At 39.7% G+C, this 27548-nt stretch overlaps 2 protein-coding genes across 5 annotated transcripts in view; both read right to left on the bottom strand.

The window, feature by feature from the left end:
* Positions 1 to 15258, bottom strand: part of OMA1 (OMA1 zinc metallopeptidase) — a 35641-nt gene extending 20383 nt beyond the window's left edge. The window contains exons 1-7 of one of the 4 annotated variants that reach the window (XM_067467864.1): positions 15009 to 15258; positions 13388 to 13585; positions 10923 to 11452; positions 6096 to 6324; positions 2959 to 3132; positions 2752 to 2859; positions 1514 to 1642 (exon numbers count right to left, since the gene is read on the bottom strand). In XM_067467864.1, coding sequence (XP_067323965.1) covers positions 1514 to 1642; positions 2752 to 2859; positions 2959 to 3132; positions 6096 to 6324; positions 10923 to 11416 — 1134 coding nt within the window. In that variant the 5' untranslated portion in view covers positions 11417 to 11452; positions 13388 to 13585; positions 15009 to 15258. Of the gene's footprint in view, positions 1 to 1513; positions 1643 to 2751; positions 2860 to 2958; positions 3133 to 6095; positions 6325 to 10922; positions 11453 to 13387; positions 13586 to 14977 lie in introns of all 4 variants that reach the window. The other 3 variants (XM_067467865.1, XM_060773595.2, XM_060773593.2) reach the window with 3 other exon arrangements.
* A 10251-nt stretch (positions 15259 to 25509) lies between these two features.
* On the bottom strand, positions 25510 to 27292 carry TACSTD2 (tumor associated calcium signal transducer 2). The gene has a single exon (XM_060773596.2). The coding sequence runs from the start codon at positions 26944 to 26946 to the stop codon at positions 26023 to 26025; it is 924 nt and encodes a 307-aa protein (XP_060629579.1). The 5' UTR covers positions 26947 to 27292; the 3' UTR covers positions 25510 to 26022.
* Between the last annotated feature and the right edge of the window lie 256 nt (positions 27293 to 27548).

The raw sequence follows: 27548 nt of genomic DNA, 5'->3' as shown, positions 1-27548 counted from the left end.
ATGAAAAGAAACAAAATCTGGCCACCAGTAATTTTAAAAGCTCCAAAATCAGGGCAGTAAATAAAAACAACACTCAGAAAAAAGGGAATTCCAGACAGGAAACAATCAGGGCCAGCTAACACCTCCCAACAAAGGATTCACCCAGGAAGGAAGCAGCCAGGCTTTGAAGCTGCAAGGCTAGTCAAGACTAATCAAGCTAGCCAATTGCGACATTCACACTTGCCTCAAACAGACAAGAGTTCTTTTCCCCTCCCTGGACATGCCATAGATATATAAACTCCACTTGACTATTTTCCAACAGACCACACAACTTCTGAGGATGCCTGCCATAGATGGCAAAACGTCAGGAGAGAATGCTTCTGAAACATGGCCATGCAGCCCAGAAAACTCCCAGCAACCCAAATACTGACTCTTTAACTTATATGCAGTGTCCTTTTTAAATTGAAAGAGATGGATCTCAGTAACCTCTCTCCCCAAGGGAAAAAGGCATACCACAGGGCTTGCAATGTGCCATTCACCAAGGTTAATATGCAATTTATATCATTCTACCCTGTAAAATTAATGCAATTTGACACTTTCAATGCCACAGCTCATTGCTATGGAATACTGGGAGTTGCTAAACAAGTTTGTTAGTCTTCTATGCACTACAACTCCCATGACTCCATAGCATTGATCTATGGCAGTTTAAATGGTGTCAAATTGCATTAATTCTACATTGTAGATGCACCCTACAATGTAGAATGCAGTTTTAACAAACCTAAGACTGGTTTAACATACAGACTTTCTGCAACAGAAGGGTGAATATTTTCCCAAGGATGTTTTTGTGGACCTTGACACTTGAAGAATCTACTGACCAAGCTTTTCTGGTCAGAACCTGCCACAAAAAGAAGAGTAAATTGCTGTTTGTGGAAGCCTTTTAGATGGGTTAAATGGGTTCACGTACTGCTTGCCATAAAACCCCATAAATTTTTAAGAACTAGAACTCAACATTTGATGGGGGGAGTTGTTTTATTTTGCAGCAGTTAATTTACTAGAGCCTAGATAATCTATAGCACCAGATCCTATTTGATGAAGAAAGCTAAGCAGGGTCAGCCTCAGTTACTATTTGGATTGGAGATTGTCAACAGAAACCAGGTACTCTATTTAAGAGGATGGAACTGGCAAAATCATCTCTAAGTATTCCTTGCTTATGAAAACCCTCTGAAATTCATGGGGCTGCCATAAGTCAAGAGGTGACCTGAAGGCCTATAGACACAGAAACTCTCCATGTGGAGCCCCACATGGAGCATAAAAGTGACATCTGAACCTCCTACAGTGGCCCATTCCAGATTGGCAGGATTTCAGGAGTTGGCCATATGGTGCTAGGATTTTTGGGAGCTACAAGCCAAACTGAATTTTTTTTCAGGGCTCATCAATGAGCAGCATATACAGTGACATAGAACCTCCTAGATGACACGATAACAAATGGAAATCAGATGGTCCAAGATAAAACACAAAAATATGATGATCTTACCTCCTGAAACCTGGCCTGGATCCACTGGCCTATAATTGCCAAACTGTCTCGAGGACACACAGCCCATATCATTGTGAGAAGAATGAGTACCAGAAAATCCAAGAAGTGCTCCAGACTTGCTTTCTCTGCCTTAAAATAGGAAAAATGTGTTTGTTTGTCTGAACATATTTGTGCGTGTGTGTTCTCCTAATCTAAGGCATACTTTCTGTATGTAATTTTTTTAAAAAATTAACAGTATACTTAACAATACATTTAACAACCAGCTAAAGAAACTACAAGGGAAAAAAAGTTAAAAGCTTTTTCCCCTCGGCAACGTGAAATGTAACTGCACTTTTTCCCAGATAAAAGATACTGAATAAGAGACCCACCAAGGCACCTAAAAATTAAGGTCATGCATTATTTAACCTTGCTAAAAGGGTGAGGGAAAGCTGTGTTCCTGAAAACTTTTATGTCTAGGATCATGCACACTACATTTAGAACACTGTGTCTGAGAGCATTAAGGTTCAGTGATTACAGTAATCTCTCCACATTTGATATTTTGTCTGTTATGGATTTGATTACACGTGGATTTGATTGAAAGTGTCATCTCCGGGAATCTTTAGTCCTTCAGTGTGTGGTCAATTTCCTCCAATGATACTAGAGCAGCGGTTCTCAAACTATGCTCTGTAGGGGGCCTTCATCCCTCAGCTCCCCCTGACTAGGCCTGAGGGGCCTTCCCTCTGCCAGTGGGAAGATCTTTCAAGTGGCAGGAGGCCCCACAGATTGCGCTGCTGGTGGGAAAGAACCACAGGTTGCACCAGTGGTAGGGAGGCCTTCCTGCCATTGCTCTGACTGTGCTTTTACTGCATGGGAGAAACAGGTTGGACTGGGTAGCCCCTGAAGTTGCTCCTATTATTATTATTATTATTAACAAGATCTGTGCAGTGTGCATAGGAACTAAATTTTTTCCAATTAGTTCACACAAACATTCTCCATCCATCTGCCACTGGCCCGGCCTATCTGTCAAATTTTAAAATGCAATGTGAGCCCTGTGCCCAAAGGTTTCTTGTGGCTCCACAAGAAACTTTCCTTCAAAAAGAGTTCAGTAGCTTTAAAAATGTGAGAATCTCTGTACTAAAAGATCCAAAGATTTCTAAAGAAAACACCTTTCTGTGAATCCCCAGGGCTTCCAATATGATTTAAACACAATTTAGCTTTATGGAAGCATTTAAACATTTATGTAAACAGAATATACTTACAGCATGTCCCAGAACAGCATGAGCAATTTCATGGGCCAAAATGAAAGACAGCTGATTGATATCCAACACAGCCTTTAACATACCGGTGAAAACAAAAATTTGACCATTCTATGTGGAAAAAAGAGAAACCACAAACACTCAGTTTTAATTGTTTCTTTTATAGATAAGAGTTTTATAGCATATCCTTTGTCAGGCAAAGTTACTTACTGGAAGTACAAAAGCATTAACATCTGGTTCGTCCACTACATGGACGGTCCACCTGATTTCAGAGAACTGTGGGACATCATGGTTGCTTTCTGACAGGTGAGCCACAACTTTTTTTACCACCTCATAACGGGGGTCTGTTTCTGGCAATATTTTGTTTTTAAACTCTTTTAGCCACTGGAAAAAATGGATGGGGAGGGTTACAATATATTGATTTTTAGACAATTACATCAGCAACTAATACATGACACAACACATAAATACCCATGGAAGAAAATATGGTATGACAAAGATATGAGGCAATCTAATTCCAAGAAGGAAATGATCCACAACATGTTACAGTTTCTTGAGATGAGTAATATTTTATAGAAGAAATTACAGGATCTGCTTGAGCAAACTGCTTAACTCAGGAAGTTGAACTCATTAAAAAAGCAATGCACAATATTTTTCTTTATGGAACAGGCAATAAAGTATAATAAAGCAGAAATTAACAAACTCAATACTGATCTCATTCCTTTAACTAAAGTCAAGTTTCTTACAACTCCATTCAGGCAAAAGTTCAGGTAAATTGGAACACAATCTGAGAATGGCTAGATTTTATTTTCAAAAATTGGGTATTAGCCAACAAATACCTGTTTTTTCTAAGCAGTTGGAGGTGACAACCAAGCCCTTTTCTGGCATTGAATAAGTGGACTAAATATGTAAGGAGAGGGAGGATGCTGCCCCTTTTATATCATGGAAAAGGACCTCCTGTAGACATGGAAGTTTTCCACAAGATTCTTCAGAACCTTCACTTTCACGTATAATGAATAGCAGAAACAGGCCAAGCAATCTTCCTTTCTGAAATATTTATTCTACACACTTTGCTAACGACTGAAAAGGGCTCTCTCTATAAGAGCTTAATCCCTTTTAGTTTGCTTGACTTCAACATCAGGTTATCCAATCCTCCTATTTTGTAACATCTTACCTCATAAAGAGATTTGGAAAACTTGCCCAGAGTTTTGTGCATATAACTCTCAGTCAATCCATTACCTTATCATAGATTGGACATATTTCTTACCAAATAATATAGTTTACTTTGTTTTATGTCACATAAAGAATTAAAATTAATAGAACATGTAATTTTAACAAAAACACCAATATATGAATACACTAGAAAACCTCATATATAGAATTCTGAAGCTTTCCAAAGAAGGAAACCATAAGATGTGAATAATGTTAGTTTGAGCATGTACTTGCAGAGAGAGATTTTTTTTTTTCAAAAAATGATCTCTTTGCCTTTCCAAAAAAACCCCGTATGAGCCAGAATGATGCTTAAATTACTCCTGAAAGTTTTAATCGCACTTAGTAAGTGGCCTTACCATTTCACACTCATTAAGTTAAATGGGACTTATACTCAAGAAAGTATCCTTATGATTTCACCAGTTTGTTAGAGTTTATTTCTTAAGTCACAAGTAGTAAGTGATGTAAGAATCAAGGCAGCAGGGAGTGTGAGCCAAACCACCTGGCTAACATTGTGTGGTTGCAGCCAGGGTGGGACAGCTGCTAGGGGAATAAAGGAGAAAAAGTACTACTCCTTGAAGTGGGTTGTTGGAGGAGTCTGGTTGTATTGGAAGGAGACTGGAGTTCTGGAAGGCTTGCAGCTTAAAGAGAAACTCTGCTAAAAGACAAACGAGTGAGCTTACTCTTTGGTCAAAGGGAAAAGGTCTCTGCAACTGTGTGTGTGTACACATTCATCACCATCATGACAAGTTTTTCCATTTCTGTGGGGGATGTAAAGTGTGGTTACATTCCTAGTTAGGGCTGCCAGGTGGAATACAGACCAAGGCTTCTTAGGAAATCGTGGAGCAGGACAAGTTACTTTCAAGTTCCATCAAACCAGACAGAGGTAAGGGTCCTCTTTCACCTTTTGCACTCTTGCTGCTAACATCTCCATGCTCTTTCTTCCCTCTGCTGCTTTTGGGAAAGAAACAGCCATTTTGGGCTTCTGTTGGGAACAAAGCTGGAATTTGGAAGGTGGGACAGTTACCGTTGTTTAGTTTAATGGAGCTTTACAATGACTTGTCCTGCTCTACAGTCTGTTCAGGATCCAACTTGGCAACTGTATTCACAAGTAGCCAAAGGGTGGTATGAACCATGTTTTGCAAGCATCACAGGCTGCAAAATCTGTATTAGGGTAGCCAAACACAAAAGAGGACTGGGCTTCTGCATCTGCAATAATTATGTAAAGGAAAAGGGTAACTGGTGTAGTTTACATGATTCGCTAGGCCTACTGATACTTTTTTTCAAAGTAACTATTGAAGCTGCAGGAACCCGTCTTCTCTCCCCCCCCCCATCTTCATATCAGTTTCTATTGTTCTGATTAGCCAGAAAACCTGGGTGTAAGACAGGATGTGCCCCACCTCTGTCTGGTTTCCAGGAAGTTGTAAAACAATCATATGTCTTGGCATATTCAGTAGGGGAAAGTAAGATAGGTAGTTTTTGCATGAGTTTCATTAAGAATACCCCTAGGGCAGGGACATAAAGTCTGCTAAATGTAGTCTGACTGCTACTCCCAGAGTAAACAGTGATGGGGAGTTTTGGAAGCTGCTATCTGTCAAGGGTTATATGATTTCCAACCCCTGCCCTAAGGCAGAGTCAACTGCACTGCTACAGGAGATTTTCTACACTTCACAGATACTTCTCCATAGCTTAAGAGAACAAGATGATAAAACCTGCCTTCTTTGGCCAGGCTCTTTCTCCCACGCAACCCATCAGATAACCATCTTGACAGCTGAGCAGTCCAGGTACAATGTCCAGGCTGAGAGTTTGTTATTCATTTTCAGATGTTAATTATAGGGAACTCACACTATGCATGGCACAGCCCAGCTTTTCAATTCATAGCAACTCATCCTGCTGGTTTGGCAAGCTTTCTTTTCAAAAGCCTTGAATGAATGAGATGTATACCACAAAAGGAAAAAATGAAGAATGAAGCCTCCTCTGAAGTGTGCTGTGCATTTAGACAACAGTTCCAGGTTCAAGAGCAGAGTCTTACAAAGCAAGGTTTTTCATTATCATTCTGTATCTGAGAAATTCTGCTAGAACAAGAAAGGGGTAAAGTTTAATTATCTTCTAACAAAATGTTTACAATGATCACTTACCATGTCATACTCAAACTGAGACAATTCAGCAAAATGTTCCTTCCCAAACACCAGAAGCCGAGCACGTCCAGTGATTGGCGTCTCCTCCAAATGGGTAAAATAAAACATGATAAATATAATTCCAAAGCCACATAGTCCAAAGGCAATCTTCCACTTATTTCTTCTTGCACTTTCCTTAAATAATTCCTTCTTGTTTGGTGGAAGAGCACGCCACCATTTTCTTATACTCCTGTAAAGCACAAAGACTGGGAAAGTTAAGGAAGCCAAGAGGAAAAAAACAGTATTGGCTCAACATGTTTTGCAGTCAATGGTACAATCGTCCAACATAAGTTCATTTTAACTCAAATCAGCCATATTATTTGGAAGTATGAGAAATAAAATATTTGCTTCTGTTGTACCGTTTGACCTATAAGACAATGCCACAGCACTAAGAGTTTCAAGTATATCCCCCATACCCACATCCCAAAAAGTGGAACACAAGAGTACAAAATAAACATATTTGAATGCAAACAATGTTTGTCACGTTGAAATAAGCTGAAAGAAGCATTAAAAAGAGTCTGAAATGACACACAAAAGCACATTTATACAACAAGCTTTGAGGTGACAATAAATTATCCTTTGATATACCAGTAAAATGATATGCTACCTGCTGATGCACTGGCTGCAAAAACAGAGAGAAAACAGGAGACACAGACACACTGTGGATTTGCAGAAAACCTGGCCCTTTGAAGAAAACTATTCTTTTTTCATTTAAAAACAACACTAAAATAGGTTAGTCATATATTGTGAAGTCTCAGAGATAGGAACAATATAACGAGAAGAAAACCTGAGTAAACTGAAAATTTTGAAAGATGAGCAGGAATCCAAGCAAACACAAGTTACTCCTCTTTTTAATCTTCAAACTGCTAGCTTCAAAAAATCATTGACACCAAAAAGTATACAAGACAGGAAAAAAAATAACTACAGGTATAGCTCAGTTCACAGATCCTCTGACAAAGAAGCATTTTTATAATAATAAATAAAAAGAATTTATTTATATTCTGCCCTATCTCCCCAAAGGACTCGGGGTGGTTTCCAATCACAAAAAGGCAAACATTCAATGCCTGAATACAACAACCAATTCATACATAATAGCAAAAAATAACGCAACATATAAAACAAATTATAACTTAACATCTAAAATAACCTATCAAATAAATTATATCAACATAAAACAAAGCATCAAACAGAAGCCTCAATTTGCCAGAGATACTTCTGCCAAGATACTACAAAACTGCCTGGTCCACTCTCTAGCTAAAGATTTGCATCATCACTGTCATCATTATTTTGCATCATGGGCTTTGAGGAAATTGCAAAGAAGGGCTGGAGTTGTTTACACTAGCCCAAAGTACCTGGATAATACAGACTTTTGAGAAAGCTCTGGAGTAGCCAGCAACTTTAAGTAATGAGGGTCAAGTCCATGTTACACCAGATGAGCTTCATACCTGTTGTTATGGCCACAGAGCAGAGCCAGTGCCCATCACAGTGAACTAGTCAAAACACAGTCCTTAGATTCCTGGGGAGAACATTTCAATCAAATCAGTAAATAATAAAATTTGCAAAAGACCATCCTGCAAGTGTAGAGGGCCAACTGAACTTCATTAACTTAAATATACCTCTATTGTGTATGAGCTTTCAAGTCACCTACTAATTTCAGTGACCCCATGATTTATCATAGGTTTTCTTTAACAAAGAATATTCAGTAGTGGGTTTGCTAATTCTTTCCTCTGAAAAATAGTCTACAGTACCTGGTACTGGTCTCTCATCCAAGTACTAACCAACTCTGACCCTTATCTTCCAAGACCACTATTAAAATAACTAAAAGCTATATTTCTAACAGTAAGTTAAAGCAAAATAAAAATTGAGATCTGTTTCACATACTTTATTCTATGTACTCTTCTTTTATATATAACTTATATTTAATAGAAAGTTGCACAGATATTCTTGAACATCTAGAAGGTAAATGCAGAAATCTTAGTGTAAATATACAGTTTATGGATAAGATCCCCACAAAATATAAAGCTAGTTCTAAGACTCCAGGAGGGTCTTAGACTTATTTTTGTGCAAACAGTAATTCTCTCTCCATGCAACAAGCCATTTTATTTTCAAAACTTAATACTTTCAAAACAAATTTGACATCAAAGCATTGGGTCAGAAAGAAGTAGTCAATCCTTCAAAGTCAAAAAGTCCCCGAACTAGGCCACTAATAGTTTTGCTTAAGCATAAACTGTGTTTTGAACCCTACCCATTTTAATTGGAAAACATGTTCAAGATCAATATATTTTAAAGCCTGTTTACATAAACTCCAATCCGGAACACCACATACAAAGTGAAACAAAGGACATCATTTCTGTTTACAAAACAAAGCGCAATGCAAACATCACACAACGCCATAGATTTCTATAACCTTTATATTTCTTTTATGAGATAGAAGATCAAAGGAACTGTGCATGACCACTGTATGCTGATATTGTGCATTATGGTGCATTAGCAACATAAGGTCACAACAAAGGGTAAAAACATGAAGATAAGCACTTCCCTCTCCACATAGATTCTATCAAAACTAGAGACTGGCTGAACTGTGCCTGCTGTTAATTAAGCAATTTTTTTTAAAACTAAAGACATGGTGCATTTCTAAAATCTAGTTGACTGTATACAAGCTCTCCAAACCACATTCTATAAACCAAGAACGAGAATGAATGGAGTCATTAACAACTGGGAGAAATAAACACTCAACGATAACTCTAACAGTGAAGACTTACAATGTTTCCCAACAACAGAAGAGAAAGAATAATTACATACATTTTAATGTTTGGTTATAAACAAATATACAACTTATCATTTAAAAGAAAGATACATTGCCTTGAGAGCACAGAACCAAAAACGCAGAAAGAACATCCAGCATCTAAGGCTTCTAAGCCACAAAAGGAGTATGATTTTACATGCATAATGTTTAGGGCATATTTCTTCCTTTTGTTTCTATATTCACAAAGTGATCAGCAATGGGGCACACTTGAATTTAGCTCTATGAAACTTTTTAAACACCAGGCACTTAAAGCCCCAAATGAAGGAAATGGCCAGACTTCCTGGAAAGCTTGACTTATGTTTGAATCGGAATCATAGCGTTGGAAGAGACCCAAGGCCATGCAGTCCAACCCCCTGCCATGCAGAAACACAAAATCAAAGCCATCCTGATAGATGATCACTGAGGCCCCATCTACACTACCTACAATGCAGTTTCAGAATGCAGATCAATTGCACTGAACTGGATTATATGGCAGTGTAGACTTATATAATTACATAATTATAATCCAGTTCAATCTGCATTATATACGTCTACACTGACCATTATAATGCAGTTCAAACCACATTATATGGTAGTATAGATGGGCCTGAGCATCTGCTTAAAACCCTCCAGAGAAGGAGATTTCACTACACTCCAAGGTATCATATTCCACTCTTAAGCCCACATGGCCCTTTTGGATGTACTGTTTCATCAGCAGTCTCAAGCAAAGGGGAAGGAGTGTGGGGCAGCTTGTGATGCTCCGCATGCCCTCCCTCCTTCCTCCATCATACTGTGAGGATGGGACAGGGTGCATTGGCACCCTGTCACTATCCTCATCAGATGGAAGAAAGGGTGGCAACGCATGGCAACGTGCATTGCCTCGTCACCCTTTCCTCCATCATATGGGGAAAAGGAGAGCAAAACACACTATCCTCCCTGTAGTGCTGGAGGAAGTTCCTTTTGGCGCTTCCCCTCCACTGTGGGAAGACTGTGGGCAGGGCCTGCCATGCGTTGTGTGATGACGCGTGACATGCCTGCCCTTGCCGTTAATAAAAGCAACAAAACAGTGCTAAAATGCCCTGTGTGATGAAGTCTTTATGCCGCTTTTACTGTCCTAATGTTCCTAATGTTTATGTAGAATCTCTTTTCCTGCAATTTGAATCCATTGCTATATGTGCTAATCTCTAGAGAAGTGGTTCCCAGCCTGTGGGTCCCCAGATGTTTTGGCCTTCAACTCCTAAAAATCCTAACAGCTGCTAAACTGGCTTGGATTTCTGGGAGTCGTAGGCCAAAATACCTGTGGACCCACTGGTTGAGAGCCACTGCTCTAGAGTGTCAGAAACATGACAATCCATGTCATCAGGATTGCTCTGAAAATATAAAGCCATGGGGACCCAACATTAAAAAGAGGAGAAATTTGCCACTGGCCTTTCCTTAGCCAAGAATAATCTGGTTGTACAACAAATAAATGAGCAGGTTTTACTCTTTCCTTCCTACAAGTTTTTGTCAATCCCCTTTTAAAGAATTAACTATCACTTGATTATCTGTGTGTCTTTTGAGGAAAGAGACATAGACCCAAAATTGGAAGGAAAGAGATATAGTGAAATACTATTCTGTCATCTTTTGCTGGGGAAAACAGAGGGTATTCCTATGGGGAATAGTGCTAGACCATAACTCTCATGATCCCTCTCAAATGGCTATTCTGGTTAGAACTGATAGAAATGGCAATCCATGACTGTGTGGAAAGACACACAATCTTCACTCCTGTTATAGTGCTTTTTCCAATTTAGGAAACGTCTTTAGAATGCCATCTAAGAAGAGGATCATATACAATGCCAAACGATCTCACCAAGCTTGAAAAAAGCTAGGAAAAAGATGACGAATGATAATACTAACGAGCTTTCACATTGGAAACCTCATAAGAAGACCACAAACTTCACAAACAGCTTTTCCTATAACATCCAAATACCAGGTTGTACATCTAAAGCAATATCAGTATTTACCTCCCAAGGATGATAGCGAAGAGTTTCTGAACTGGCTTCAAAAGGACCCACAGGAGTGGGACGGGAGCTGCCCTCAGTGCTGATGTCCCATGAAAAGGCCTGAAGATCTGGACATCCTGAACTGCAGCAATGTGATTCAACTTCTGAGAGGGAAATCTTCCCAACAATACTTCTTTTTTTCTTGCCTGTTGCTGAAGGAAAGGACAGGGCCTCCCAGAACAGACGTGTGCAACTCTGTGTAGTCCTTCATTCTTAGTGTTCAGAAAACACCCTTGGCTATTATTAATGACATTTCTATAAATACTGGAGTTATCAGTCATTAAGTAGCATCTTGGGCTATTGTTTTTATTCCATCTCTGGCCTTTGGTTACTTGATATTGGTGTCCATTCAAGGCTTCACTAGAAAACGCGTAAGGATGAATGCACTTGCGCCAACTGGCCAAAGAAGTCAGACGGGTTAAAACACAGTTCCTTGATGCACTGAAGACAGCCATCTCTCTTCCTTTCTGTCATAGGTTCAGTTTCGTTTCCTAAATCAGGATCATTAAAATATAGAGCAAAACATTACTGCAAAAGCTAGTAATATATTTAGTGGTAGCCATGTTGGTAATGAAGCAAAACACAACAAAATACCAAAAAAAGATATATGGTTACTATGACAATTAAATGCTCAAAATACACCATGTACGTTTCTGAAGCTTCCCTGGCTTGTGCCATTGGGCAAAGATTTTAAAACAAATGCAAGCGTTCTTGGCCGCAGGAGGACTAGAGGCAAAGAGAAGTAAAACAGGTGATAAAATATGAACTCCTTTAGCTAAAACAACCTTTAAAGATATGCAACATTATGTACTCAAATTAAAAAGTTGGTCAAGCTGCCACAAAACAGTAGCACACTTTATGCTATTATTACAGGCCTCCTAATTTAAGAGGAAGAGAGCAATGAGAAGGGGTCCTTCCACACAGCCCTATATCCCAGAATAGCAAGGCAGAAAATAATAATAATATTATTATATTGTGAGTGCTAGTCTGACCCCACACTATCTTATTTGAACTAGGCTATCTGAGTCCACACTGCCAAATATTCCAGTTCAAAGCAGATAATGTGGGATTTCATTCAGCTGTGAGGAAGAGGCCTAGAACAGAGCTCTCGTATACTTTCACGAAAACCTTCCTTTCTTGGCTGTATTAAGCCACTTCGTCTTTTGAATCACAAAATCTGGCTCAATGGCAGTTCACCAGTAAACACTTCATCATTAACAATACATTTATGTTTCATGAAAAGGAACTAAAATTCCCATAATACTCCTCACGATTAATTGCCATAAAAGAGCTCTTTGGGTGAGGATGCTACAAATTTAATATCCCCTATTGGGGAATCTGAAATCCTCCCAAATTGTTCACATGGGAGCCTGCAATGGTGACAGCTGTGTTTTCTAATGAACACTCACAACATTACTAAAAATAGGAGCCCCCGGTGGCGCAGTGGGTTAAACCCCTGTGCCGGCAGGACTGAAGACCGACAGGTCGCAGGTTCGAATCCGGGGAGAGGCGGATGAGCTCCCTCTGTCAGCTCCAGCTCCTCATGCGGGGACATGAGAGAAGCCACCCACAGGGATGATAAAAACATCAAATCATCCAGTCGTCCCCTGAGCAACGTCCTTGCAGACGGCCAATTCTCTCACACCAGGAGTCACTCCTGACACGAAAAAAAATTACTAAAAATATTGGATATAAAATTACTATCCTGCAAATTACCTCCAGGCTATGTGTATATATGAAGCATAATGAATTTTGGGTTGCTGTACGTTTTCTGGGCTATATGGCCATATTCCAGAAGCATTCTCTTCTGACATTTCACCCACATCAATAACAGACATCCTCAAAGGTTGTGAAATTTGTTGGAGACTAGGCAAGTGAGGTTTATATATCTGTGGAATGCCCAGAGTGGAAGAAATAACTCTTGTCTGTTTGAAGCAGGTGTGAATGTAGCAATTGATCAGCTTGATTAGCATTGAATCACCTTGAAATTTCAGAGCTTAGACATTTCTTCTCACCTTTGCAGGAGTCTACAGTATACCATGCAACTGTGGACAAGCCTACATTGGGACCACTAAATGCAGCATTGCCCAAACACAAATCAAGGAACACGAAAAGCACTGCAGACTGCTTCAACCTGAGAAGTCAGTCATAGCAGAACATCTGATGAACCACCCTGGAAACAGCATATTATTTGAGAACACAGAAATGCTGGACCACTCTCACAACCGCCATGTCAGGCTACACAGAGAAGCCACTGAAATCCATAAGCAAGTGGACAATTTCAACAGAAAGGAGGAATCCATAAAATGAACAAAATCTGGTTACCAGTATTTAAAAAACCTCTAAAATCAGAACAGAAAGTAAAGTGGAACACTTAAAAACAGGAATTCCAGACAAGAAACAATCAAGGCCAACTAATCACCTACCAACAAAGGACTGGAGCCCCTGGTGGCGCAATGGGTTAAAACCTTGTGCCAGCAGGACCGCTGACCGATAGGGAATATGAGCGAAGCCTCTCACAAGGATGGTAAAACATCAAACATCCGGGTGGCACCTGGGGCAGCGTCCTTGCAGATGGTCAATTATCTCACACCAGAAGTGACTTGCAGTTTCTCAAGTTGCTCCTGACACGAAAAAACAACATTTTAAAAAAAAAAAGAAATGCTTTCCCCCAGGCAGGAAGCAGCCAAGCTTTGAAGCTGTAAGGCTATTCAATGCTAATCAAGGTGATAAAATGCAACATTCGCACTTGCCTCAAGCAGACAAGAGTTCTTTCTCCCACCCTGGACATGCCACAGATATATAAATCCCACTTGATTAGTTTCCAACAAGCCTCACAACCTCTGAGGATGCCTGCCACAGATGTGGGCAAAATGTCAGGAGAGAATGCTTCTGGAACATAGCCATACAGCTCAGAAAACTCACAGCAACACAGTGCTTCCAGACGTCGACAACAAATAATGAATTTTATGTTTAGACTGGGTTCCCATGTCCAAGATATCTCATACATCTGTATGTATTATATTTCAAAATATGGGGGGTGGGAGAGAAAGAGAGACCAAAACACTCAAAATAAAGTGCAAAGAAAAAAAAGGCACAATATTGATTTGGATGTCACTTAATGCTACGGAGTTGTGGGAGTTGACAGAGCCTTTAGCCCATTGGTTCTCGATCTGTGGGTCCCCAGGTGTTTTAGCCTACAACTCCCAGAAATCCCAGCTAGTTTACCTGCTGTTGAGGATTTCTGGGAGTTGAAGGCCTAAACATCTGGGGACACAGGTTGAGAACCACTGGTTTAGCCTTTCTCTGGCAAAGAGTGCTGGAGGCTCACCAAACTACCATTCCTAGGATTCCATAGCCTTGAGCCATGGCAATCATAGTGGTGTCGAGCTCCATTAATTCCAGTGTAAACGCAAGGCAAGAAACTCCACTAAGCCTATTCATTCATAGGCGAACAATAAAATAGTATAATTTAGAGCTCTGAATACATCAGGTTAAGAAGGGAGGATTGGGTGGAGATACCGTATAGCAAGCATGGGCCCTCCAGGTATTTTGGACTGCAACTCCCACAATTCCTAACAGCCTACCGGCTGTTAGGAATTGTGGGAGTTGAAGTCCAAAACACCTGGAGGGCCCAAGTTTGCCCATGCCTGCACTATAGGATACAGTTTGGCACTGCTTTCACTGACATGGTTCAAGGCGATGGGATCCTGGGATTGGTAGTTTGGTGAGCCCCCAGCCCTCTTTGTCTTTGCCTTGCAAAACTACAACTCCCATGATTCCGTAGCTGTTTAAATTGTTCTAGATCCGCATTCATCCTGCAACCCAAGACCATCTGGCAGTCCCATCCATTAGGAAGCAGGAGCGTCCAGGCCCTGAACGTGGGAAGCGCCCAAGCAACACGCGTCCAGGCCCTGAACGTGGGAAACGCGCAACCCAGGTGAATCAAGGCCGAAGGTAGGAGCAACCACTCAAAGGAAGGGCTGCGTGGGTTTTCCCTGCATTCCTCCACCTACCAGCAAGCAGGGAATAAATAAACAAACCAACCCGGAAAAGGAATGTGGCAAGATTACAGCCAGAGGAGGCGTGGGGAGGAGTTCATGGCATTGGGATTTCCAGTCCTTCTCCAAAATGCGGAAACCCGGCTGGGGATCCCTTTCCGCGGGTGGAAGGAAAGGAAGGGGAAGGGACAGGCGGGATCCTTCCCCAGCCACGTCAAGGCCTTTCGGTGCAGGAAGAGCGGGGAGAAGCAGGCGCTTGGCTCTGCTGGCCCTTTAAGAGCCTTTGGAGGCACTGCTGCTCGATTGGACCGCTTCCTTTCCGAGGGACCAATCCCTGGCTGCGTCACGCTCAGTTTGGGCTGCGAGCCCACAAGGCGGTGGCTCTTTCCCGTCTCAGGCCAGCCAGCCAGCCAGCCCTGGCTTTGCTTTCTGAGCCACAGAAGGCGCCTCTCTACACTGGCTCAAGGCTAGGGAACCCTTGCCTTTGCTATGCTCCCCTTAGCCTTCTCTGCCAAAGAGCGCTGCTGCTTCTTTAAATCACAAGGATTCCATAGCATTGAGCCACGGCAATGTCAAACTGAGCCAAGGGGTGTCAAACTGCATTCATTCCACAGTGTAGAGAGGCACCCAGAGCTACCAAATCTGACACCCTGGCAAAGGAACCCTGAGAAATTTGTGCAGCGGGTTAAACTGCTGAGCTGATAAACTTGTTGACTGAAAGGTCACAGGTTCGAATCTAGGGAGCGGTGTGAGCTTCCGCTGCCAGCCCCAGCTTCTGCCAACCTAGCAGTTCGAAAACATGCAAATGTGAGTAGATCAATAGGTACTGCTCCAGGGGGAAGGTAACGGCGATCGGTAACAATATGATAGCTGGGTCCGGAAGCTCCAAGCGCATCACTCCTTCGGAAGCACTGTTTGTGAAAGAGAGACTCAGCTGATGTAAGCCAGGCTGGAGACAGATAATATAGAAGGAATGCAAGAGTTCTTTAATGGTGAAACTCTAACCCTGAACCTACCGTAAGACTAACCCTAACCCCTTACCCTAACCTACGCTAACACAACCCAAGCCCTAAAACTTGCCCTAACCCTTATCCTAACCGTAACCCTTACCCTAACTGTAGCCCAAACCCTAAACCTTACCCTAACCCTTACACAAACCCAAGGCCTAAACCTTGCCCTAACCCTTATCCCAACCATAACCTATACTCTAACTGTAGTCCTAAAGCAAACCCTAAACCTTACCAAAATCCTAACCGAAACCCAAACCCTAAACGTTACCCTAACCCTTATAATAACCCAAACCCTAAACCTTACCCTAACTTTAACCGAAGCCCCAACCCTAAACATTACCCTAACCCTTAGACGAACCCAAACCCTAACCATAACCCTTACCCTAACCCTTAAGCTAACCCAAACGCTAACTCTTACACTAACCCAAGCCCTAAACCTTACCCTAACCCTTACGTTAACCCAAACCCTTGCCCTAACCCTTACACTAACCCAAACCCTAAACCTTGCCCTAACCCTTAGCTAACTCTTACCTAAATGTAACCCTTACCCTAACTGTAACCCTAACTCAAACCCTAAACCTTACGCTAACCCTTACGCTAACCCAAACCCTTACCTTAACCCTTACCATAACCCTTACCATAACCCTTACGCTAACCCAAACCCTAAACCTTGCCCAAACCCTTACGCTAACCCTCATAAAAGTGTATCAAACCTACCTCAACAACCAATAACCAGGAATATGGTGGGCATGATCAGATTTGAGAGGGCAGGGCATGGGCTTGTGCCAAAAGCAAACTATAGGGCTGAGGGTAAGGTGCTGAATACAACCTTATTGGTAAATTAGGGTTGAGCATTTATGAACATTTAACAAGTATGTTGATGCTGAAATCCTACACATAGTTTCCTGTAAGTAATTCTATAGAATTCAATACCTCTTTGTCAACATGTACAGAAATGCTCTGCATATTTCCACACTTGTAAGTGATATGGCAGAGAGAGAATGGATGCATCTACAAAGCAGAATTGATGCAGAGAGAGTGCCGCATGCCTATTGTGGCACACATGCCATAGGTTTGCCACCACTGATGTAGGATAGGACTTGAATTCTAGGGGGCTGCATATGTCCTCCAATACACCTGCACCCCCACACAGCTCCCCCCCCCCCCACACACACACACACACAAACACACTTGTTCCTGCAAATAAAATATATTGCTTCGAAATGCCTCCTATGGGGCACAGAGACCTACAATAGTTTGCAATCTTCTGAGCGTTCTGAGAGTATTCTTTGTCTTGAAGTCTCATTGAGGTCCAAAGATAGGGAGAAGCCCTCCATAACACCACCAAGATAATTTTTGGTCATTTTGGAGCAATTCTTTTAATCCCTGAGAGTTCCCCAAAACAACCCCTGGGGTAAATGTGGCTGATGAACTACACATTGCCCACCTCTGAACACGAACATCAGCATTGCCAAAATATATATCCTCACTATCTCCCCGAGTATTAGGAGAGCAAGAAGGATTACAGTGGTGTTGAATTGATCTCTCACTCCAGGCAAAGATACTTTCCTGTGGAATTACTTGCAGGTAGAGATTCAATCAATAAATCAGCTATCAGAATTTAAGATACAACTGAAGACCTATCTCTTCCAGCAGGCCTACCCAGTCAATTTTAACTTGTGGATTTTAACTTGCATTTTACCTCTAGTATATAAATTTAAATAGTGTTGTGTTCTATCTGTTTTAATCATGTTGTATCCTGCCACAAGCTGCAAAGCAGGTAATACTATTATTATCATTATTACTACTCCTACTACTACTACCCTCACAAGAGATTGGTTAATCTGGTCTCCAACTACCTGCCTTAGCCAGTTTGAGCTGGGAGGAAATGGTGAACAATTTTGTTCATTCTACATTCTCACCTCAATTTAAAATTGTTTTACCATAAACTGCTTTTATTTTGTATCATACATTCCCTGCTTTTTGTCAATTCAAGCCTCCACTGAATATGTTTCCATTCACTCCAAGTAGTGTTATCCACTCTTTTTTCAACATTAAAAAAATTAACCCAATCCTTTTCTGTCTGACACATTCTTCATTGTAATAGCTTACTGAAAGAATATGAATGGACACAGTCTTTAACAAAACATGATATGTATGCCTTACCTTCATTATATATACTGTATATACTTGAGTATAGACAGAGTTTTTCAGGCCTTTTTTAGGCTGAAAAAGCCCTCCTTGGCTTATACTGGAGTTAAAATTATTTATCATGTTACTCTATTATTATTATTATTATTATTATATGTATTATTTTACTCTATTATTACTTTTATTATTTTACTCTTATTTACTATTATTATTACATTTATTTTCCTCTTATTACTTTGTTGTTTTATTCTATTATTTTATTACATTTATTCTTTTACTGTATTTATTATTATTCTATTTATTATTTTACTCTATTATTATTATTGTTACATTTATTCTTTTACTCTATTATTACTGTTATTATTACATTTCCATTATTTTACTCGATTATTATTTTTATTACTTTTATTCTTTTATTCTATTATTGGAAGGATACGTAAGCACATTTACATTGAAAAAGGTTAGAATGATGGTTTAATCAGATTTGGACAGTCCTATCATAAATTACAGTTTTATGTCCCGAAACATTTAACTTAATGATGCCTCAATTGATGTAATTTTATTGGTATCTATTTTATTTTGAAATTTACCAGTAGCTGCTGCATTTCCCACCCTCGGCTTATACTCAAGTCAATACGTTTTCCCTGTTGTTGGTTTTTTGTGGTAAAATTCGGTGCTTCGGCTTATACTCAAGTATATGCAATATATATATATGTGTGTGTGTATATATATATATTAAAACAAGTGTTTCCCTTCTAATGAATACTTGCTCATATTTGGCTTTCTGCATTAGTAAATTAAGTCTGTTTAAAGATCCCCGGAGTGCTGAGAGGGTTAATGCTAGGAAATTTTCACCACTGCTGCTTTGGAGATTTCTTCCTCATAAACAGTTTACTAGAAATATCCAATTATTATACAGATGCTAGGCTTTGTTCTCCTCCTGAAAGTCTAGGGGAAACCTCCCTCCTCCTCCGCACGCATACCCCAAACCTTGTGGGGACAGACATTTATTCCAAATAAAAAATGTCTGAGAAATAATGGGAGCAAATGTCACCAGTTCTTTGGGGGTCCATCTCTAAGGAGGATTACAAATCCATTCTCATTCTGCCTCTCATTTAGATAACAACCATGTGTTCCCCCATAATTGTTTCCTAGGTAGTGAAGTGCGCTGGAGTAGGATTCGAAAGTGTATTGTCCCTCAGGGAGCAAAGACCTTCATGAAAATGAAATGAGGATCTTGTCAGCTTATTCAGTGTGTGCAAAATTTTAATGAGGCAGAAACTGTGGCATAAGGAATTCTGCTTTCTGGCTGCCAAATATATATATATATATTTTGCAAAAAAAAAAAAAAAAAACATCCTGGAAAAGTCAAGTCTTTCCTGCTCTGATAGGCAATTGTAACATCTCAAGATTAATTTTAGCATTAAAATGAGGTAATTGCGACACTTAGAAATTTATCAAAACCCCGAGGCAGATCAATGGGAAGGCTGTGAAAAGGGTAATTGTACCTGCATGGGAAAGATTATTGCTGTAATACTATTAACAATCCCAATTAAGGAGTAGGGAATTGAGGGGCAATTTGTTAATACTACAATCACCCGTCTGAAGAAGTGGTTAAAAATCTAAGAGATAAATGACTTTGTTTTTTTTAAATCGCTATTATATCATGATTATTTAATTGCTGAAGCCATTCTAAGTGATTTTCATAAAGTACTTGTGGTTTTATATATGTGTCTTTCTCCAAGGCATATCTAAGGACAAGAAATCAATTTCGAATGTAGTGAGATCACTCTGAATGATAAACAGCACAATTATTCTAAAATAACAAGAGTTTTCTTGCACCTCAGCAATAACACATTTAATGTAGCATAAGCATTTGTGAGCCAGAATCCACTTCATCAAATCCATAAAGACAAATCTTATTCTAACTTGAGTCCTAATTTCTGCTTAAGTCCCAATTTTGTAAGAAAGGCAGGGTACAAATAAATAAATATGAGAACGATTATTATTATTATTAGTGATGATTATCATGAATATTTGTGTTAATCTGCAGAATACTTCAAGACCCTTGGTTCTTGTCATAGTAACAGCAAACTAACTTGGTTACTCTTTGGGAACATGATTATGCAGAAATTCTAGTTTAATTGCCCCCCAAAATAATGTTTATCCTTCCTCACTGGTATATTAACAACCACTGGACTTTCGTCCCTTTGTAGATTTTCTGTCCATATTGCAAGGAGATGGAATGTGAAGTATATTCTCGGGTAAAAGGAGTTAATTTCCTTTTTCAGATCCAATTCACATTACCACACAACAGTCAGTAATATATTGTTGCACAACTTGATCTCTTGTTAGTTGGTCAGGCTCCATGATATGCATTTTTTAACAAGTTAAAGTCTGTGAAGCCTTTTTACTATAAGACTGAAGTTTGATGAGGCAATAAAAGTTGTAGTTCAAAATATCTCAAGAACATCAAGCTAGAGAAAATAAAATTAAGGTCATACAGTCCAAAGAATTAGAAGTCTCTGTGTTACTTGAAAAATACTTAAAGAACCTGCACATGCTACTTGTCAATCAGTGGCACATGAGTTGGATGAAGCTACTGCATACATGGGTTCCACTTTTGACATCCCAAAGAAGTGTTCAATAAGTAGCATTTGAAATGGTATGATAAAAGCTGAACTGTGTTCTCAGAAGTTATTGTACATATGTTGGAGGTTTGCACAATCCAACATGTATGGACACATTAGCTATCAACACCATTGTGAATTAAAAATATTACAGTAGATCAAAAGTGAGAAGTTGGAATTTTGACCTCACTGTAAAAGAAATTCAAGGAGTAGAGTTTGCCATGTAGTAGGACTTGTTGAGCCACAAAAGATTGCTCAAGATGAGGAATTGGGAAAATCTGGAATTACATGCAAAAAAGTCTATCTTCCACTATGTTATTCTTCTTGGTTATCCACCAGCATGCCTGCTTGTCAAAGTAAACACAGTAGGTGATTTTTCTAAGGCTTGGGGAAATTATTTGCTCAGATAATACATTATGGGTTGACCCCATTTTAAAATTGAATATTACTACTGAGAGAACATCTTTACATGTATATCTAGATTGCTGGTCAATCATCATGAACCTGATCCAATTGTGTGGCGATAATTTAGGTCAATACCACACAATGTAGTGATTCATTGACAGTTGCCTGTTCCTGAGCCATCTGCTGCCATTCTCTGGAGACCTCTCAGGAAAGAAACAACTGTAGCTAAAGGGCATAAATATGGTGTCAGTGGACGGCACATTGGAGGAATGGGAATTTTGTTCACAGTCATTGTCTTTTTCCCCTCATGTAATTTCTGAGATGAAAAGAACTCTCTTTTTGTGTAAAACACAGGTAGCACATGTATTTGTTGTTGATAATGTTATCTGCCTTCAAGCTGACTTCGCCTTATAGCAGTGGTTCTCAACCTATGGGTCCCCAGGTGTTTTGGCCTACAACTCACAGGAATCTCAGCCAGTTTACCAGCTGTTAGGATTTCTGGGAGTTGAAGGCCAAAACACCTGGGGACTCACAGGTTGAGAACCATTGCCTTATAGCAATCCTACAGATGAGAGATCTCCAAGTTGCCCTATTCCCAACTGTCCTGTTCAGATTTTGCAGAGTCAGAGACTGAATCTATCTAAATGAGATCTTCCTCCTTTTCCTACCTTCCACCTTAACAAGTACGATTCTCTTTACAAATGACAAATGTTTTCTTATGTCCAAAGAATAAGAGCTTCAGTTTAGTCATTGTGGCTTCTGGGAAGAGTTATGGCCTGATTTGATCCATATGTGTAGCTAAAGGAAGAAAAGTTTCGAGAGAGCAGAAAAAGAAGTCAATTGCTTTTTGGAAGTCCATAGAATTTGTTCATGTTATTCCTGGTCTTTCTTTTAGAATGACAAGCAGTCAGAAATGTTTTCTGTGTTTTCTTGGTGCAATTAATCTTACTCTTCTTTTGATTAATTGCTGACATATTCTGAATTCCTCCTCATTTCTGACCTCAGTCTTCTCTGTCCCTTAGCAGTGAACACAACATGTTTTTGATGACATACATAAAAATACCGTGAGCCATCCTTGAAAGGTTAATGAATTACATTAATTAACAATATCTAGCATATTCTTTTTTTTTATTCTCAAACATTTTATCAATATTTTGGGCCAGTTTTTTGTCACATAGTTTTGATTACCATACACACTGAATCCACTGCCTGCCCTTTCTCATAATACATGCTAATAATAGGATAGTAGCAGCCCACGGGATGGGAAACAGTATCTTTCATTCCTAACGTATTTCACATAAAACTACAGTATTTCTAAGCGAGGCGATGTTTTTAAAGTGAGTAATTGTGCCCCACTTTCTTGAAGCTCAATGGGACTTCTAAGGATATATTTATTTTAAAAATCTGATTTGCCTTTCAAAATACAACCTTACAGTGTAATACACCAAATTTTCAGCATGTACAAAAGTGCACTCTGAAACAGCAAGATGTGTTCAGCAACCATACTTTTAGTCACAAAGAAAGAAAAGGAATACAATCTTCGCATCTCTTCTGGTGAGAAAGCAGACTTTTCCAAAATGGATTCAAATGCTGTTACTGCTTGAAACACATCATATATATTCATGAGGGAGAAGATGTAATCATTGTCCCAGTGTGTACAGCCAATTTCTTTTGAAAAAGAGGATTTTAAAAACTCAAAATATGAAAAAACATGTTCTGTTTACTCACACAGCTATTGATGATGTTTACCTGAATAATTTTGTAGCTGTTTAAACCATTTTAGTTATATTCAATTCAAGTGAACAGAATTGAGTTATGCTAACAAATATCCTAGATAACTCTAGTTGTCTTGAGCATAATCTTGTGGGATTTACAGAAATCAAAGTAACTCTTCTCTCCATCCAAAACAAACCAGCAAAATAGCAAAATTGAAGCTTGGATAGACAGAGTGAAAAGAGGACTGGCTCTCTATATCATTAATATAGTTGAATCGTTCCTCCAACTGTACAAGGAGATGCATCTGATGATCCTAGTACCATAAAGCAGTACGTGATGCAAACACGTCTCACCCATCCAGTCCCTTGACTGCTTGTGCTGAAGTAACTCACAATTACATTCCTCCTTCCACTGCAAATAAATGATTATCAATGGAAAATAAATCCCAGTGAAAGTAATCTGAAGCACCTAATTTCAGGGGGAAATCCCACACAGATAAAGTCAATTACAGAGACTACATATCTATTGCAAAGATCTTACAGCTATATTTTTAAATCGACACAAGCAACATTCACCATGTTCATACCCACTAGGCTTGTACAATCCGGGTAAACCACAATCCATTTTGGTGTCCTGGATTTCGGTGGGGGTCCTGATCTGTTTGTTTTTTTTAAGCCTCCCAAATTCGGGAGGACAGAAATCAGTTTTTGATCCAAGAAGCCGAAAGATTCATTTTCTATCTGGCTCATGGGCATGACTTCCCAGGCTCCCCTTCCCATCATTTTAGTTATTGCTTGTTCTTATATCCTTCATTAAAACCAGGATTAAAAGCATTAGAGTTAAGATACCACTCTTTCTGCAATCCTTTCCCTCTGTCTGTAGAGGAGATCTGAGTTTAATAAAGGGCTTAAGAAACCTCACTTCCTGGGACCCTTTCCCTTCTGTCAGTAGGGGAGACCTGAGTTTCACAAAGGGCATAAGAAATCTCGGTTCCTGGGATCCTTTTCCTGACAGCGGCTGCCCCCATCCCTGCATTTAACGTGTAACCGAAAGAAACCGAAAGCAGACGGTTTTCGACGACAACTGTTCTGTCAAAAAATGGCGATGGAGCCCATGCCATTACGGGCTTCCAAACAAGCTGAAGACAAATGTCAAAAAATAAATCTGTGCGTAAGCCTAATACTCACATTAAAATGCTGTATTTTCAACATATGGGAAATTTTGCTGCTCCACCAGTTCTGTATAGCAATGCAACTCAAGGTGGTGGTCCCTGGACAAGAAGTGGTCTGAATGCCATTGCTTCCAGGAAACTGAATATAAGAACAACATGGCACAAATGTGATAGATACAGATCCCTGGAGCATGGGGAGAGGGGAATTGCTCATCTTTTGGTCACATCAAATAGCTTGAGAAGCACTGCTCTACAGGATGATCTTATGCAAAAAAAAAAAAGGGGGGGGGGGGGGACAGGACAGGTCTGTTGTAACTTTAGCAATTGTTGAAAAGAGACTATTTCAACAGGTATAACTTGCATGCCAATTTATGCCACCTGACCTCAGCTCTTTTACGTAGCTATGTCCTGTCCTTTTTTGCATCCAATAAGGCACCTTATTTCAATATTAAAAAATCCCAGGGACACTACTTGATTTACTATTGTTTTCCTAATGGGAAAGTCTTCTACAAAAAAAGTTCCTACAGATTAATTTGCCCCTCATCTTCATGATAATAAGCCACAGAAATGCACAACCATTGATGGGAAGGCAATGGTTGGGCTAGTTTGCAATATTCATCGCAGTTTGTAACAATAGCTTGTACTGACTTATAGCTTTGATGGGAGAAGACAATTACACCTCACTGCATACACAGGGAACTTTTCGACCATCAGATTTTTGGCCTGTAATTTCCATCAGCATCACTTAGCAAGGCCAATGTTAAATGGCAAAAACCCTGAAAAACCAAAGGTTTCCTCTTTCCTACTCATAGTGTGGCAGTGACCGACTTTATTCTGCCTATTTGGGGTTAAGATAGCTTTTAATGAGAGAAAATGAATACCACAGCATGTCCTAAAATGTGGGCATAAACCCTTGCAGAGCTATTGACCAAACAGAGGACTCCCCCCCCCCTCCCCCAATCAACTGTGAGAGAAAGATTGCTAAGCCTTTCCACGAAAGAACTACTGTGATTTCTTGATTTAATCATCCAATTTGGATGCTGAGCACTTCATATCATAACATTCAATACATTGTTGGGGTGTCTGTTGCATTATACTTGGAAATAGCAGACATAAAAGTCAGTCCATACACTAAATAACCCAGATGGTACTAAGCACTGTTGTCTGTTTGATCTATACTAGGAGAGAATATTCTTAATAACAGCATGAGATTTAGCAACAGTCTAATTCTAAGAAAAAACCTACTTCAGGAAGGTTGCTTTTTATACATAGAGACATATGTGTACATGTTCCATGACGGGTTCCCAAAAGGAAGTATTATTATTATTATTATTATTGATTAGTAGTAGTCATAGTAGTACAGTAGTACCATCACTACTATAGTTACATGGTTTTAGTTAAGGGATGGAAACTCTGATTTTTAAATAGTAGAAGGAATGCCTTTCTGCAAATCAGCCACTCCATCAAAGATAACAATTTTTAATCAGTTTCATAAGTACAGTACAAAGAGGACACATACAATTAAGTAACAAGGGCCAACAGGCACTGAAACATGCTACAGATATACACACAAAACAGATGCAGACACATAGTCAATATAAATTAAGCTAACTATGTAGCTATAGAACAACTTTTATTTTTCAAAAAAAACAAACAAACACCTAACTATAAAACAGGACAATATCAGGGGAGAGATATACATAGGGAGCTTTTTCTCTAAGACACATAGACTAAACTGTATTAAAATACAGGGTTAGTCAAAATGAATAGACCAATTCGGCTACAATTAATTTTCTTATTGGCCTATTCATTTTGACTAACCCTGTATTTTCAATATTCATTATTGCTTACAGATAATTATGTAAAATTGATGCTTTTCTCTTTCACTTTTTAAACAAAAAGCTACACCCCTTTCCTCCTTCAAAAGCACAGGGTGATCTTGCTATCTACTTTCTATTTTCTCAAATATCAAACCAGCTACGCATTTTCTTCTCTCTTCATTTCTCCCATCTCCTTAATCTCCACCTTTTCATACTTTCCAGTCTTCCGCCGTCTGTTAAATACAAATATAGTAATCCCAGTAATAAAGGCCAAAACTACTACAACCACCACTGCAATAATGCCTGGTGTCAGCTGCTTCATAGAGAACTCTGGTGGCTTTTCATCAATATAGTAGATTAGGATCTCTTCGATATCTAGAGGTTCCCCGCTGACAGAGAGATTAAATGCATTACTGAAATGAAAAAGAGAAGTACGTTTGATGTCTTTTTCAAAGTAATAGGCAACATCTGCAATATCAACATCTCGGTAAGTCTTCTGCATGAGGTCCTGTTTCAATTCAACTTGAATGAATGGGTAGTCATACTTGACAGCTGGGATGAAATGTTGACGGAGCTGGTACCGCTTCTGAATGAATTGCCGGAGACTGTTTTCCACCTCAGCCTCAAGGAAGGGATCTTCTCGTTCTTTTTGTTTTAATTCAATTAAGATCCAGTTCGTTCTGACAAGTTCACTGCACCTCATATTGTCGTCGCCCTTGTCAGTTCTCCTAACTCCAGCACTGTTCACACACCAACAAGTGTCAGTCTTGTTGCACTGCCTGGCTTTGAAGTTCCCATTGGCATCACAGTCAGGGTCATAAAGTCCATCATTGTCCAAAAAGGCATGTTTAGATTTTGGAAAATGCCTGGGTGTTCTGTCCATTTCTGCCTTCATGAGGAGACATTTTGAAGTCAGTGTTGAACAGTTCACCCTCTGGTTTGAACCAAGCACCCTGCATATGCAGCTACCAGACTCCATTTCACAAGTTGTCCGTATATTCATTGGACAAATGCAACCATCCTGGGCTGCTGATGCTGTCACAAGCATCAAAAACAGCACAGCCCCATAAGCAGACTCCATCAGTTTGGAGAAGATACGCAGAAGAAGATTTTAGGGAATTATAGCAGCATGAAGTAAAGACGCATCCACATCAAGAGCCTTCCAGTTTCTGTGCGACTGGATGCACCTGCTCCTGCTCTTGCTCTTTCTAAACTAATATCCCCTTTGCCCAACCAGTTTGGCCAGTGATTCATTAACAAAATCAGCCTATGGTGACACAGAAAACCCACGAAAGATCAAGAACAATGCACTGTCTTTAGCTAGGGAGTGGTAGCAATTCTCTGCTGCCTTGCCTACCTTTCTGTCCTCCCACTAAATGAGGAAGTACAACTTGCCAGGAACACAGAAACCAATATAGTAATAGTGTGAGTTCCTTGCAAACAGAAACGTGTCTACCTCATGGCTGAGCCATAAGTGGTAGCTTGGAAGCTAATGGGCAACCAACCCCATCCACCCTCTTTCCCCTTGGCCAACTCCACATGCACAACCTCATGACTGACTTCTGTGCACTGGCCAAGCTGGGAAGAAAAATACTGGCTCTACACGGTATAGAAAAGAGGAGCGTGTAAATAAAACAACCCTTTTCATTCCTAATATTGTTGAAGGATTCACTGATTCAAAGT

The sequence above is a fragment of the Anolis sagrei genome, chromosome 4 (genome assembly GCF_037176765.1).
Source record: "Anolis sagrei isolate rAnoSag1 chromosome 4, rAnoSag1.mat, whole genome shotgun sequence".
NCBI lineage: Eukaryota > Metazoa > Chordata > Lepidosauria > Squamata > Dactyloidae > Anolis > Anolis sagrei.
Note: the sequence above shows the minus strand (reverse complement) of the source record. Positions and strands in the feature narration are given on the sequence as shown.

Bases quoted from the DNA above. Each gene is read 5' to 3' on its own strand.
- TACSTD2 (XM_060773596.2), bottom strand. From the start codon at position 26,946: ATGGAGTCTGCTTATGGGGCTGTGCTGTTTTTGATGCTTGTGACAGCA.